Here is a 14,666-nt window from a genome sequence, read left to right as displayed (position 1 = left end):
ACACACACACACACCCCTCTGGGCTTGAGGAGCAGAGCAAGGGGCAGGGCTTGGCCCTGAGAGCAAGGGAAGCCACCACCTGGGCCTCTCTGTGATCTGAGGTGGGGGCGAGATGCTGCCCCCGGGGCTGTTGGGGGCAGCTGGCTCTGGGCATCCAGCCGACAAGTCTGGCTTTTGTAGTGGAACTCACCTGGCTGGCAGCGCTGGGTAGATTTGGACAAACAGGAAATCTGCTGAGACTCCTCCCTGACCCCTGACTCCTCCCCGAAAGAATGGACAGGTGGGGTTGGCCCTGGGGAAGGAGCTGGACTTTACTTCTCCGGTTAACCTGGCTCTGAGCCTGAGCTCTGAGCTGTGTGTAGCTTCTGGCGGGCTGACCTCTGCCTGCCACCCCCCATATCTGCCTCCAGGCTTCTGGCCTGCGGTCGGTCCCAGGAGCCATGGACCCCAGAGGTGAGTGGGGAAGGCCAAGGGCTCCAGGAATGGAGCTGTGGGCCCCGCTCTAGGCATCTGACAGTCTGGCCCAGCTTTCCCAGCTGCACTAGAGCCAGAGGTCCAGAGCCAGCCTTGGCGAGGACAGCGGGAGCAGAGAAGGTCTGGGGAGCTGCGCTTGCATGTGTTGGGGGTGGTCTTGGGTAGGGACGCTGCTGGCTTCCAGGGAAGTAGGATGGATGGGACGTGGCCAGGGTGGAGGAGGGTGGAAGGCAGACCCTCGGTGGAGCTGTCCTGATTTGACATGCCAAGCTCCTGCCCGGCTCTCCTGCAGGTAGGAGCACCTCTGCCTGCCCCCTCTCCCCGGCCTTCTCTTTCCTCTACTTGTCTGGGCCCCAGAGAAGAGAGAAGGCAGTCAGTGAAGGATTTCCTCCTGCTGTAAAGACTGCCTGGTCCAAGTTCCTCCCAGGAGCTTGGACACAGCCAGTGCCTGTGTGGGAGGTAGGAACCCAGGGCACCTGACAGGGGTTGTGGGGCGGTGGAGGTGTTGATGGAGAGAGAGGCAGGGAGGGAAGGAGGAAAGGGCCAAGGGGACAAGAGCCTCCCTACGTCCAGGCTGGGTCCTGGACTTCATGAACCCAGCCCTGATCTGACCCAGCGTCACCTTGTGAGGCTGCGGGTCAAAAGGCAGAGGGGAGGGGACAAAAGAGGGAGGACGAGGAAGGGGCAGAGCAGCACTAAGCTCCCCAGAGGGTGGTCTGTGCCTCCGGGGTTGAGGGCTGGAGGCTCTGCCTGGCAACCACTCAGGTCTTACTTGTTAGAACCCACCCAACCCCCGACCGGCCCCCGGAGTCTCTATTTACTGGACCAGTGGAGAAGGGTAGGGGAGGGACTGGGGGGCTCTGGGCTTTCCAGACACCTAGGAAGGCTCCTGTGCCTCATCCGCCCAGCACCCCAAGCAGGAGGAGGTGGCCCTGGTGAGAAGCTGGGAGGGTCCCGGGAGGCCACAAACGCCAACACGGTTCCTCACTCCTTCTGTTCCTTCCTGGCTCCAAGGACAGGGACCGGCTGGGGTGGGGGGCGCATGCCAGCACCTGCGAGGAGGCAGCGGCGGGGGATGGGACTTCTGCCGTCCTGGGCGTCAGGGCTCAGCGCGGGCAGGACCCAGGCCCCCGCCTGCTAATGGGAGCCCCTGGGTGCGTGGAGGAGTGCACATCTCCCTGGAGGAGAAGAACAGAGGACACGGCCACCTCTTTTTGTGACATTTAACGCAAAAATTCTCTTTCACTGATGGGAAGCGGCCAGACTGACCTGGGTGGGGCTGGGCCTCGGGCAGGGCTCCCGGAAGAAATCGTGTTCCCAAACAGACTGGCATGCACCAGTATTCCTGGTTCATGTTTGTACTCGTTCCCTAAAGCCGTGTGTTCTCAGAGTGTACTCTTCATGACCAAAGCAGAGAGGCCCTTGTGAGGGTGGTGGGTGGTAGGAAGGGCTACCAGTGCCCAGAGCCAGCCAGATCCCATGGCCCTCCCTGGCACCATTTTCGACATCCTGCCCGGGTGTCACCCAGACCACCCCTGGGGCCTGGCGGTCCAGTTTCCAGTCTCTCTGGATCCTCGGAGAGCAGGTGTTTTCCACGGTCTCGTCCAGCATCCTAACTCCCCCTCCTCTGTCTGGTCCATCCAGCACACCTCGCTGCTCCCTCCCTTCCTGGGCTCACTTCCTGGGCCAGAGCCACACACCCTGCATTTGTCCGGGAGCAGAGGAGAGCTCCTCGCACTCTGCAACAGAAACTGTGAACTTCAGGTTCACCTGGGCCAGCCCGCTCTGTTTCAGAGATGAGTGAGGAGTGGGGGGCTCAGAAAGTCAGCTGGGAAGCGCCAGAACCCAGACCAGTCCCCAGCCCTGAACTACCGAGCAGCTGTGCTGCACAAGGTGTGGGCGGAGAAGATTCCATCCACATCTGTGCATTGAGCTTCTACTGTGTACCAGACACCGTCTAGAGAGGGGGCAGGAGAAGTGTCAGGACACACGTCCCCGGTGCCACTGGGCAAGGCGGACACCACGCAGGATGTTTGGGGAAACTTACAAGCAGAGAAATGGTCGAGCTGGCCCATGATAGCCCAGCTCTCAGCACCCGGCAGGGTAGATCGGGGAAGGCGGGCTACGAACACCAGCCGTCCAGCATGCCGATACGCAGACAAAGGGGGTCCCCGAGGTCAGGAATCGGCTTTGCTGGACAGGAGCCGACTTCTGCCCATTCTTCCATCAGCTAGCTCAGGCCGCTGAACCCCGTCAGGGGCGGCAGATGAGCATGCAAGCCCAACCCATTTGTCTGCCCACTTTTTTTTTTTTTTAAGAATTATTGTGGTAAAATATATAACAAGAAACTTATCATTTAAGCCATTTTTAAGTGTACATTTCAGTGGCATTAAGTACACCATCACCACCATCCATCTCCAGAACTCTTTCATCTCCCCAGATGGAAACCTGAACTCCCCTCCACCGCCGCTCCAGCCCCTGACTCCCCACCATCTACTTTCTGTCCCTGAGGACTTGACTATTCTAGGTCCCTCAGACAAGCGGAATTCTACAGGATTTGTCCTTTTGTGACTGGCTTACTTCACCTGGCATAATGTCCTTGAAGTCCATCCGTGTTGCAGCTCAGGACAAGCCTTTTTAAGGCTGACTCCTTTATCTAGCTAGCTAGCTAGCTATTTATTTATTTATTTTTGGCTGCGTTAGTCTTTGTTGCTGCGTGTGGGCTTTTCTCTAGTTGCGGCGAGCAGGGGCTACTCTTTGGGCTTCTCATTGGGTGGCTTCTCTTGTTGCAGAGCAGAGGGTCTAGGCATGTGGGCTTCAGTAGTTGTGGCGCATGGACTCAGTAGTTGTGGCTCGAGTGCTCTAGAGTACAGGCTTGGTAGTTGTGGTGCACGGGCTTAGTTGCTCCGCAGCGTGTGGGATCTTTCCAGACCAGGGCTCCAACCCGTGTCCCCTGCATTGGCAGGCAGATTCTTAACCACTGTGCCACCAGGGACGTCCAAGGCTGACTCCTATCCCATTGTGTGGATGCCACACATTTTCTTTATCCACCAACCATCGATGGACATTGTGTTTTTGGCTCTTGTGAATAAATACTGCTGTGAACACGGGTGTCCAAATATCTCTTTGAGTCTCTGCTTTTACCTCCTTTGGTTATATACCCGTGAGCGGAATTGCTGGATCATATGGGAATTCTATGCTTAGTTTTTTGAAGAATTGCCGTAGCTTTTTCCACACGACATGCACCAGGGATACATTTTGAAGGTGGAGCTGACACGGTGTGATAGTGAATTGGATTCAGGGTGGGAGGGAAAGGAAGTATTAAAGACGCCTTGGAGACCTTTTTTTTTTTTTTGGCCATGCCGCACTGCTTGCGGGATCTTAGTTCCCCAACCAGGGATCGAACCCAGGCCCCACCAGTGAGAACACCAAGTCTTAACCACTGGACCACCAGGTAATTCCCAGCCTTAGAGCTTTTGATGCATGGTGATGCCCTATCATGAGACAGGAGGAGTGCCCCCCTTGGTCCCCCTTGGAGACCTACAGTCCTGTTTGGCCATGATAATGTTGATGTGCCTTCAGTGGGGATGGCCATGAATGGTCCAGTTTCCTAGTCCACATGTCCACAGAGGGGTGAAGGCTGCAGAAATGACTGGATGGTCAGCAGTGTAAATATGATATTTAATGCTCTGGTACAAGGTAGGAACCCCTGGGTGGTGAGTGTGGGTACAGGAGGGAGCCCAGGACTGCCCCTGGAGTCTCCAACATTTGTGCTACAGGAAGAGAAAGAGCAAAGGCCAGCTGGGCAGGTGTGGCCTGGGAAATAGACCAAAGAGAGCAGAGTTCCACTGTGGCTGACGGGTTAATTCAGACAAGGAAGGGAACACTGGATTGAGGCTGCCGAGATCACTGGAGCCTTTGTCGAGGGAAGTTTCAGTGAGGCAGTCAGGGTGAAAGGCTGGCTAGTGAGTGTAAAGGACGGAAGAAGGTTTGGAATGCTCGGGTGTAGAGGACTTTCCTTTACAAGATTTTCTGGAAAGGGAAGCTCATGAGAACCGGGAGGGGAGCTGGAGGTGGAGATGTCACAAGAATATGAGCAGTGTACAGATGTCACTCTCTGCTGCACCCCTGCCCTGACCACAGCTATTTCTTCCTGTTCACCTGCTCCTGCAGGTGCCTTATTGCCATGGCACAGCCAACACCCCGTTACTCACCCAATGGGTGAAAACTGGAGACTTGTACAACCCTTATTTGCACTGCTCTTCCTATCGTGAGATTGAATTTCATTGCTGCGCGGGCTTTCTCTAGCTGCGGCGAGCGGGGGCTACTCTTCGTTGCGGTGCTCGAGCTTCTCATTGTGGTGGCATCTCTTGTCGCGGAGCGCGGGCTCTAGGCGCGGGGGCTTCAGTAGTTGTAGCACGTGGGCTCAGTAGTTGTGGCACACAGGCTTACCTGCTCTGCAGCATGTGGGATCTTCCCGGGCCAGGGCTCGAAGCTGTGTCCCCTGCATCGGCAGGTGGACCCTCAACATCTGCGCCACCAGGGAAGCCCTTGGACTCTATTCTGCTCCATTGATTGATTTATCTTAATGAAGTTCACCTGGTCTTGATTATGCTAACTTTCCAATAGACAGAACTTAAAATTATGTAGTCCTTTGAATTTATTTATATTTTTCAAAGTTATTTCGACTGCTATAAGTCCTTTGCATTCCCATACGGATTTTAGAATTCAGTTAGTCAATTTCTCCAAAAACCTTGCTGGGATTTTGATTGGAATTATTAATATATTGAATCTATAAGTTAATTTGGGGAGGTTTGACGTCTTAACAATATTAAGTCTCCTGATCCATGATCACGGTAGTTCTCACCATTTTAAAAGACTTCCTTAGTGTCTCTCAGCAATGTTTTGTAGTTTTCCCTGCCCATGTTTTGCACATTTTTTGGTCAGACTTTTCTGACAAAGTATTTCATATTTTTTATACTATTGTGAATGGGTTGTTTTATTAATTTCCATTTCTGATTGTTGGTTGTTAGTATAGAAAATAACAATTGATTTTTGTATATTGACCTTGTATCCTGTGGTTTTGCTAAACTCACCAGCTCACTTATTAGTTCTAGTAGCTTTTTTATAGATTCCATCAGATTTGCTACATAGATGAACATGTAGTATGGAGACAAAGACAGATCAGCTTTTTCCTCTCCAATCTGGATGCATTTCTTTTTCTTTCTTTTTTTTTAAAGCAGCTTTATAGGGGTAAAGTGGACATATAATAAACTGCACATTTATTTAAAGTGCAGAATTTAGTAACTTTTGATATGTATACACCTGCAAGACCATCGCTACAGTCACAAAAATTAATATAGCTATTATTACCCCCAAAGAGTCCCGTGCTCATTTGCAATCCCTCCCTGCCACGCTTACCTACCCACCTCCATCCTCAGGCAACCACTGTTCTGTTTTCTAGCACTATAGATTAATTTGCATTTTCTAGAATTATATAGAAATGGAATCCTCCATTAAATATTTGCTTTTATCTGGATTATTTCCACCCAGCTTAATTTGTTTTAAAATATGACTATAAGCTTAATTGATGTAATTCTCTCTCAGACACACACAATGGGACAGAACAGACTCTCAAGTATGACAAAAACTTCTTATGCACTTAATCTTGTCCATTTATTAAATCAAACACAAATTGGACATATCAAATTCCCTTAAACATTTAAAATATAGGACACATAGAGTTTATACAAAATGATACAATGTTACCAAATTCACTGTAAACTTGTATAAGCACGTTTTTGTTTTGTTTTGTTTTTAATTTTTATGTTTTTATTGACATATAGTCGATTTACAGTGTTGTGTTAGTTTCAGGTATACAACAAAGTGATTTGGTTATACATATATATATTCTTTTTCTTTTCCCTTATAGGTTATTATATAATACTGAGTATAGTTCTCTGTGCTATACAGTCAGTCCTTGTTAGTAATCTATTTTATATATAGTAGTGTGTATACGTTAATCCCAAACTCCTAATTTATCCCTCTCCCACTCCTTTCCCCTATGTCTGTTTGTGTGTCTATTTCTGTTCATTTGTATATTTTTTTTAAGATTCCACATATAAGTGATATCATGTGATATTTGTCTTTTTCTGTTTGCCTTACTTCACTTAGTATGATAATCTCCAGGTCCATCCATGTTGGTGCAAATGGCATTATTTCATTCTTTTATGGCTGAGTGATACTCCATTGTATATAAGTACCACATCTTCTTTATCCATTCATCTGTCGATGGACATTTAGTTTGCTTCCGTATCTTGGCTATTATAGATAGAAGCACATGTTTTTGGATACACCCCTGCGTTTATACATCCCTGGGTTTTCACATTTTCATGCCCAGTCAGAGGAAACTGAGGTATATACCCTTACCAAATGAAATTCTTTGGTAAATGTTTCTGGGCTGCACCCAGATGTACGTAGTTTTCTTAGTCCAACACTTGGGAGCCCCTCGTATTTGTGATCAACGAGATTCTGGCTGCTGGGACATCAGACTTGGGCCTCCGAGACCCAGCGGTGCAGTGGCTATGGGGTGGGGGGTTCTTTATCAAGGGTGGAGCTTGTTAAACCCACAGGCTTCAGCTAAGATTTTACTAACGCATATGATACAGCTTCCTTCAAACGTGCGTGTTCCTTGGAAGTGTAGCATCCCTGCAGTGGTCTCCCAGGCCTTACTGTTTTTGCTGCGTGTAACTCTGCGTGAGCTCCTACAGCATCAGGGCTTCGGGTGTTTATGGGGGTTGGCATCCCCTCGGCGAGCTTTGTCTCTCACAGCCCTTCTGTGTCTCGTCACCCACCCTGCTGGTCCATTCATGGCCACAGTCCATCTCAGCTGCTCCTTTGGAGCGTGCGAGTGGTCCTGGCCCCCTGGGGGCCTGCCAACAAGCAGGGGCATCAGACAGGTGCCCAGGGGCTGCAGGGCGAGGCTCAAAGGGATTATGCTTCCAGGAGAGGTTATCACCCACCTTCCCTGTGAGCACAAAAGAGGGAGAGGGCTTCCGGCTGGAGCCGACAGGAGGCCGTTCCTGGCCAGTGCCCAATTCTGGTCTCAACAAGGTGATTTGGGGACCAGGTAAACTAGCCCCAAGTGACCTAGGCTTCCTCTCCACAGAATTCTGCAGAAAGAGCGCCAAGGTCTGGCTGTGCTCGATCCTGCTTTGTGCTGTACTTCTGGGCTTCTATAGGTAAGGAGGATGGTAACAGCCCTGGGACCCTACGGCAGGTGGGGATTTATGACTTACGTGACTTAACCTACTTACAACTTACTTACGTTAACGGAATGAGACCGGCTAGGTTTTTTCCCCTGTAACAATGATCCCAGAGAAGCCGTGAATGACACTGTAATTCCCATCTTGCAGATACTCCTTGCCTCATGTCACAACACTTGACAGGGGCAGGGCTGAGATGCAGGACCTCAGAACCAAATCCGGTCCAGCTCCCTCCTCTGTTCAGCACTTGGGGGCCCAGCAAATGCTTGCTGGACAGAGGGTGGATGAATGGGCTAAGCTGACGGGACTACTCTCTCAGCAGCCCTGAGGTCCACCACCTGCAGGGCCAACAGGGGCGTCTGCCATTTAGGTAATAACTTTCACCTCCTTCCACCCACAAACGTTGGCATTCCTGAGCCTCGCCCAGGAGCGAACCTTTGCTTGGTCTTCAGGATGGGAACAGGCGCCACCAAGCTTCTTCGGTGGTGGGGGTCAGGATTGGTGCGGGAAGGCGGGACTGGGGGAGAGGTAGCGGCTCTGGAGGGGGCGGGGCTGGGGAGGGGCGGGGCTGGCAGGGAGGGCAGGGCTGGTGGAAGTGGATGCGAACCTAGCCTTTGCCTGGTTAGCCCCCTCTCCTCTTGAGGGAGCACTTTCTTAGCAAGATGCTACTTTTGAAGGAATGACTGAGAACCTTTCCTCTCTGCAGCCAGGTTACACACAGAGTGGTTCTGCGGCAGATGCAGCTGGAGAAAAAGGAGTCCAGGTAGGGTGGGAGCTGGGCTCCCAGGGGTGAGGGGGGCATTGCCAGAGCTTCCTTTGGGATTCCAGGGCCAACCTGGGCAGCCACGGCTCCTGTCCTTCGTCCCAGAGCGGGGCTCTCCCCAGGCCGCTTTGTCACCATCGGGCGTGGAATCCCTTTGGGCAGAGCTGAGCACCAAACTCCCAGACAGGGTCAGCGTGTCCGAGGTTTCTTTGCCCTGCTTCCCGCCCCTGGCCCTCTCACCTGGCCACACGGCCCAAGCTTTGCAGCCATGGGGAGCTTTCCTTAGTAGGGGCTGTGGCGTGATGGCCCTCGGGGGGTCCTGGCCGGTCTGGCACGGCAGTGCTTCTCCCAGCACCCTGTCCCCAGCTCTAAGCACTCTGTTTTCCTCCCTCAGTGAAGGTGACTGTCACCTGGACACCTGCAGGATACCTGAAGTACCCAGGTATCGGAGATCTCATCTTTGGGCTGTTTCTGTGCCTAGTTCCAAGCAAGTCACCATGTGTCTCCCTCCTCCATACTCCTCCCTCACCCCCCCACCCCCACCCCACAGAGCCTGAGTTGTGAGATTTGTCAGGGGGGACGGCGTGGACGGGGTGAGTGCGGGCCAGCCCTGGGCTTCCCACCCCTGAACAAAGCAGGACACGAAGACCTTAGTCGTAATGAATTAGACCACAGGAAGGACTTACAGTGCACAAGGAGAGAAGAAAGAGACATGGGTGGGTCTCTAACCTCAGCAGTATCATAGAACAGTTAGGGAAGATCCTCCTTTCCTCTCCTCGTATCTCAGCCCCATCAGTTTATCCCTGGGGAAGTGCGTGGCCTCCCCAGGGCCGGGTAGGCACAGCTGGGTGAAGGAAGGAAGGGAGGAAGGAAGTCCCTGTGGCTGAGTGCCACCTGCTGGCAGGGATGGCACGCTGAACCGGGAGGAAGACCCTTGCAGCCACGGGCATCTATGATGCATTTTCTCACATGTGCGTCTTGTCCGCAGGTTGCTTTACCCCAAGGCCCAGCTCCTCAAGCCCACGTAAGTAGGCGAGTTCCTGCCACGGCTGCAGCCAGTGGGTTCCCTGCCACCACGTACCTCTTGTTTTCTGTTCACTTGCTCCTCTCCCTGGTTCAGTCTTTTCTTTCACCTTTTTCCTTTTCTTTCTTTCCGTGCTATAGGAGGCTGGGTTAGTTTTTAATGGGTTTGGTACAAGTTGAAGGAGCGATGGAATGTGCCTCTAATTCTTGGTCATTAGGAGCTGTGTGGAGGTCCATACCAGGCACAGAACCTTCTTTTGTTTCTTCTTGGGGAAGGATGGCAAGGGTCTGGGCTGGGTTATCCCTGAGGTCTTTCCATGGGTGTAAATATCTGAGGAACTGTGGTTCCAAACTCACCTCCACACGCAATCGCCTGTCCCCAAATCCAAGCCTCCTTAGCCTGTACCTCCTGCTTCCACTGCCAGAGAGAGAGAGTGCCGGCGGCCCTTTTCTGAGGCACTAGACCCCAGAGCTTCGGGGCAGGAAGTCTCCCAGAGACCACTTTGATCAGCCCTCATTTTATGAGCAGGGAAGCTGAGGCTCAGAGAAGTGAAGGAAGTTGCCTGAGGCCCTGCGGCTGGTGAGGGGCAGATCGGGACGCAAGCTGGGTGGTTTCTGTCATGTCATGCCACATCCCTGCCAGGAGAGCTGAAAATGCTAGCTGTCATTTCTGAAACCTACGCCCACCCCTCCTTGAGTTTCTAGAGCTGCCAGCCACGTGTGGCCATGAACACTAGAAGCAGGACTGCTCTAGAATGAGATGTGCTGTCGGTGTGAAGTGCACAGTGGACTTCAAACACTTAGTACTCGAAAAATGGACTAGGAGTTTGGGATTAACATGTACACACTACTATACGTAAAACAGGTAAACAAGGACCCAGTGTATAGCACAGGGAACTCTACTCAATATCTTGTAATAACCTATATGGGAAAAGAACCTGAAAAAGAATACATACGTGTGTAACTGAATCACTTTGCTGTACACTTGAGACTAACACAACACTGTAAATGAACTATACTTCAATAAAAATACCAGTTACTTATTGAAATGATAATATTTTGGATATATTGCATTAAAAAAAGTATTGCTGTATCAAATTACCTGTAATTTTACCTGGTTCCTTTTACTTTTCTGTGGCTCCTAGACCATTTCTAGTTACATATGTTTCTGAGGGCCAGCACGGATCTGGAGGGACAAGTTGGCGTGAGCGTTTTTGGTGGATCCTGGTGGTGTGATGAACGACTGAATGAACACTTGGGAAATAAGAGTAGGGGGGGAGGTGAGAGGCGTCTGTGCCGCTGGAAGATGGAGAAGGGGTAGAGAACACAGGGCCCCTGAGAGGGGCGGGGCCTTGAAACTCTTCTTCATCCCTGAAAGAGAACTCGCGATTTCTCTACTCACAGCAAGCATGTGGGTTTTCCCCACCAAGTGGTTCTGACACTCCCTGCAGTTAGCACAGACCCCCACAGCGGGAGGGCTCAGCCTCAGGGCCCCTACTTCACACACCCGTTACAAGGCCAGGTTGTCACCCGTGCTTCCGACCGACGGGCTCTAAATCATTTCTCACCACCCGCTCCTTGGGTTTGATGATTTGCTAGAATGCTCCCAGAACTCAAGAAAACAGTTTACTTACTAGATTCTTGGCTTGTTATAAAGGGTGCAGGTCAGGGACAGTTAGATGAAAAGGTAAATAGGGCCAGGAGTGGGGAAGGGGTGAGGCTCCCATGCCCTCCCCAGGAGCATCTCCCTCCCAGCACCTCTGTGTGCTCACCAACCCGGAAGCCGTCCGACCCCACAGTTTAGGGACTTTTATGGAGGCTTCATCACGCCGGCATGATTGAGTATTAACTCGATCTCCAGCCACTCTCCCTTCCCTGGAGGATGGGATACGAGGCTGAAAGTTCCAAGTTTCTAATCCTGGCTTGGTCTCTCTGGTGACCAGCCCCCGTCCTGAACTACCCACGAGCCCACCCAGAGTCACCTCATTAGAATAAAAGACGTCTCCTACGACCCCCGAAATCCCAAGGGTCTTACTAGCTCTGTGTCAGGTAAGGGGAGGGGAGGTAGTGGCAAATATATATTTCTTCTTATGGCAAAGTACCCATGTGCTGGGAGAGGGCTTAGAGCTTTGCCCTCAGTTGAGACTCTTCTCCTCCTGGAAACAGAGTTGGAAGGCCTCATAGAAGGAGGGTCCTATGGGATCCAGCACATGGCTGGTACTCAGGAGATACTCTAAGTTAGGGCAGTGAAGGGATGGGAGTGTTGAGTCTCGGGTGCTGAGCTTATGGGGCCAAGAGCCCTGGGTTGGGAGTCTGGAGTCCTGTCTGCTCCTAGCTCTGTGGCTCACAGACTGTGCAACTTTGGGCAAATCCTTCTCTGTGGCCCACATCCCCATGCCCTGCTCTCACACACTGTGACTCATCTCCCCAGGAGAGTGGACGTGCTGGTCATGACTCCCTGGTTTGCACCCATCATCTGGGATGGAACCTTTGACTCTGCCATCTTGGATGCGCAGTTCAGAAACATCACCATTGGGCTGACCGTGTTTGCCATCAAAAAGTAAGTGAAGGATGCTTGCCCGGGGTAAACCAGGAAACCGGCCCGAGCTGCAGGGGGGCACTCCTCTCTCGGTGTCTCTCTTTTCCAGGACAAGGTGCTCAGCTCACGGGGTGGGTTGGGGTGTGGAGTCACGTGTGACTTTGGGCGTAGGTGAACTTGGTGGGATCTTCAGGGCATCACTGGGCAGACCGCTGCTCAAGATAGCAGCCACACACCTGAGAGTCATCTGTTCCAGAGGTCACTGCGTCAACCTCTCAGAGATGGGCAGCTGACGTTCACCACTTCCACGTGCCAGCCGTTGTGCCAGGGGCTTAACCGCACCACAGCTCATACATGTGTGCTCCATTACCCCAATCTATTACCTCATACAAGTAAAATCATGTAGTACTTGACTTTTTGTGGTTGGCTTATTTCACTTAGCATAATGTCCTCAAGGTATGGCTAAAGTTTTACAAAGTGTTTTTGTCTAAAAGTCTATTATTTTGCTGCTGTGTGAGTCTGTTAACACCCACCCTCTCTTTCCTGGGGGTTTTAGATACGTGGTCTTCCTGAAGCTCTTCCTGGAGACGGCCGAGAAGCACTTCATGGTGGGACACAAGGTCAACTACTATGTCTTCACTGACCAGCCGGCGGCTGTGCCCCAGATCCCCCTCCAGGAAGGGAGGCAGGTGGTGGTCCTCGAGGTCCGAAACTACAAACGCTGGCAGGACATATCCATGCACCGGATGGAGATGATCAGCAACTTCTCCCAGCAGCGCTTCCTCCGCGAGGTCCATTACCTGGTGTGCTTGGACGTGGACATGAAGTTCAGCGACCACGTGGGCGTGGAGATCCTGGCACCTCTCTTCGGGACCCTCCATCCTGGTTTCTACGCAGGTGATCGCCAGTCCTTCACCTATGAACGCCGACCCTTGTCTCAGGCCTACATTCCAAGAGATGAGGGTGATTTTTACTATGCGGGAGGCTTTTTTGGGGGGTCGGTCCCTGAGGTCTACCGGCTCACCGTGGCCTGTCATCAGGCGATGATGGCCGACCAGGCCAACGGCATCGAGGCTGTGTGGCACGATGAGAGCCACCTGAACAGGTACCTGCTGTACCACAAGCCCAGCAAGGTGCTGTCCCCCGAGTACCTGTGGGACGAGCAGATGCTGCAGAGACCACCTTTACTCAGGAAACTTCGATACGTGGCTGTGCCCAAGAACCACGCAGAGATTCGGAACCGATGAGAACACACTTCCCAAGAGCCCACGTTACCAGGCTGTAGCGCATGTCAGTGGTTCTGCTGTCTTGATAAGGGATTGGCCAAAGATTTGATGACGTGGATGAGGCCGTCTCTTTGTTTCCTCCTCTGGAGGGTCTCCCATCACTCATCAAACAAACCCAGCTCCGGGTTTTCATTCCCTCCTAATCCTGCATTCTCTTTAAATGTGACTGAGCCTTCAAGGTCTCTACAAGGTCACCTGTTAGGAAGCTGTCTTTGGTTCTCTCTTCTTCCTGCGGTTGAAGTGAATTGCTCTTCCCTCTGCATTTCCATAAAGTACTAAGTGTATTCTTTGGCTATGTCTGCCATTCTGCCTACATTACCCATTGGCCTTGCCCATTACGATGTGAGCTCCTGACGGCAGAGGCCAAGTACACACCTCAGTGCCTGATGCCCAGGGACTCTCAAAACTGTTCACATTTAAATTTAAGGAACTCTTTTTTTTTTTTTTTTTTAGCTGTGCAGCCCAGCTTGTGGGATCTTAGTTCCCTGACCAGGGATTGAACCTGGGCTCTCGACAGTGAAAGCGCAGAGTCCTAACCACTGGACCGCCAGGGAGTTCCCTGTTTTACCATATTGTGAGACAGCAGGAGAGGCCCGGCCTGAGAGCACTTCCTAGGTTTGCTTTGCTTGTGTTGGTAGCTTGTTGTTTCAGATTGTTTGTCTTTTTCTTATTGATTTGTGGGTGTCTATTACATATTTTTGGTTGTTTTTTTTTTGCGGTACGCGGGCCTCTCACTGCTGTGGCCTCTCCCGTTGCGGAGCACAGGCTCCGGACGCGCAGGCTTAGCGGCCATGGCTCAGGGGCCCAGCCGCTCCGCGGCATGTGGGATCTTCCCGGACCAGGGCACGAACCCGCGTCCCCTGCATCGGCAGGCGGACTCTCAACCACTGTGCCACCAGGGAAGCCCTGTGTGGTTTTAATGTAACTTTCCTTCCTCTGGATAACCATTATCTGAGCACCATTTATTGAAAATGTTCAAAACCTTATTGAAAAGTTCTTTCCCCTACTGATTTGCAATATCATCGGTCACGTAGTATCAAGTGTCCCTGTGTGCCTAGGTTTATTTTGGGGTTCTCTAGTCTGTGTTCCATTGGTCTGACTGTCTATCCTTATGGCAATAACAATCATCTTAGTTACTCTAAGTTTATAAATAAATCTTATTTATAAATCTTATTTATAAATAAATAACTGATTGGGTAAGTCCTCCCACATGGTTTCTCAAGAGTATCTTGACTGCTCTCGGCCTGTTGCATTTCCATCTAACTTTTAAACTCTTGTGAAATTGCACAAAGGAGCCTTCTGTTTTTTGGGGTTTT

General features: G+C 51.5%; 1 protein-coding gene across 1 annotated transcript; it reads left to right on the top strand.

Annotated features, from left to right (window-relative positions):
- Positions 1 to 440: 440 nt before the first annotated feature.
- ABO (ABO, alpha 1-3-N-acetylgalactosaminyltransferase and alpha 1-3-galactosyltransferase) lies at positions 441 to 13,311 on the top strand (the record flags this gene model as incomplete). Its single annotated transcript, XM_082656271.1, has 7 exons — positions 441 to 453; positions 7,643 to 7,715; positions 8,446 to 8,502; positions 8,897 to 8,944; positions 9,491 to 9,526; positions 11,957 to 12,085; positions 12,621 to 13,311. 7 exons carry the CDS (start codon positions 441 to 443, stop codon positions 13,309 to 13,311), a joined length of 1,047 nt encoding a protein of 348 aa, XP_082512397.1.
- Positions 13,312 to 14,666: the final 1,355 nt, after the last annotated feature.

Source organism: Grampus griseus (genome assembly GCF_964374135.1).
Source record: "Grampus griseus genome assembly, chromosome: 6".
NCBI classification, from domain to species: domain Eukaryota; kingdom Metazoa; phylum Chordata; class Mammalia; order Artiodactyla; family Delphinidae; genus Grampus; species Grampus griseus.
Note: the sequence above shows the minus strand (reverse complement) of the source record. Positions and strands in the feature narration are given on the sequence as shown.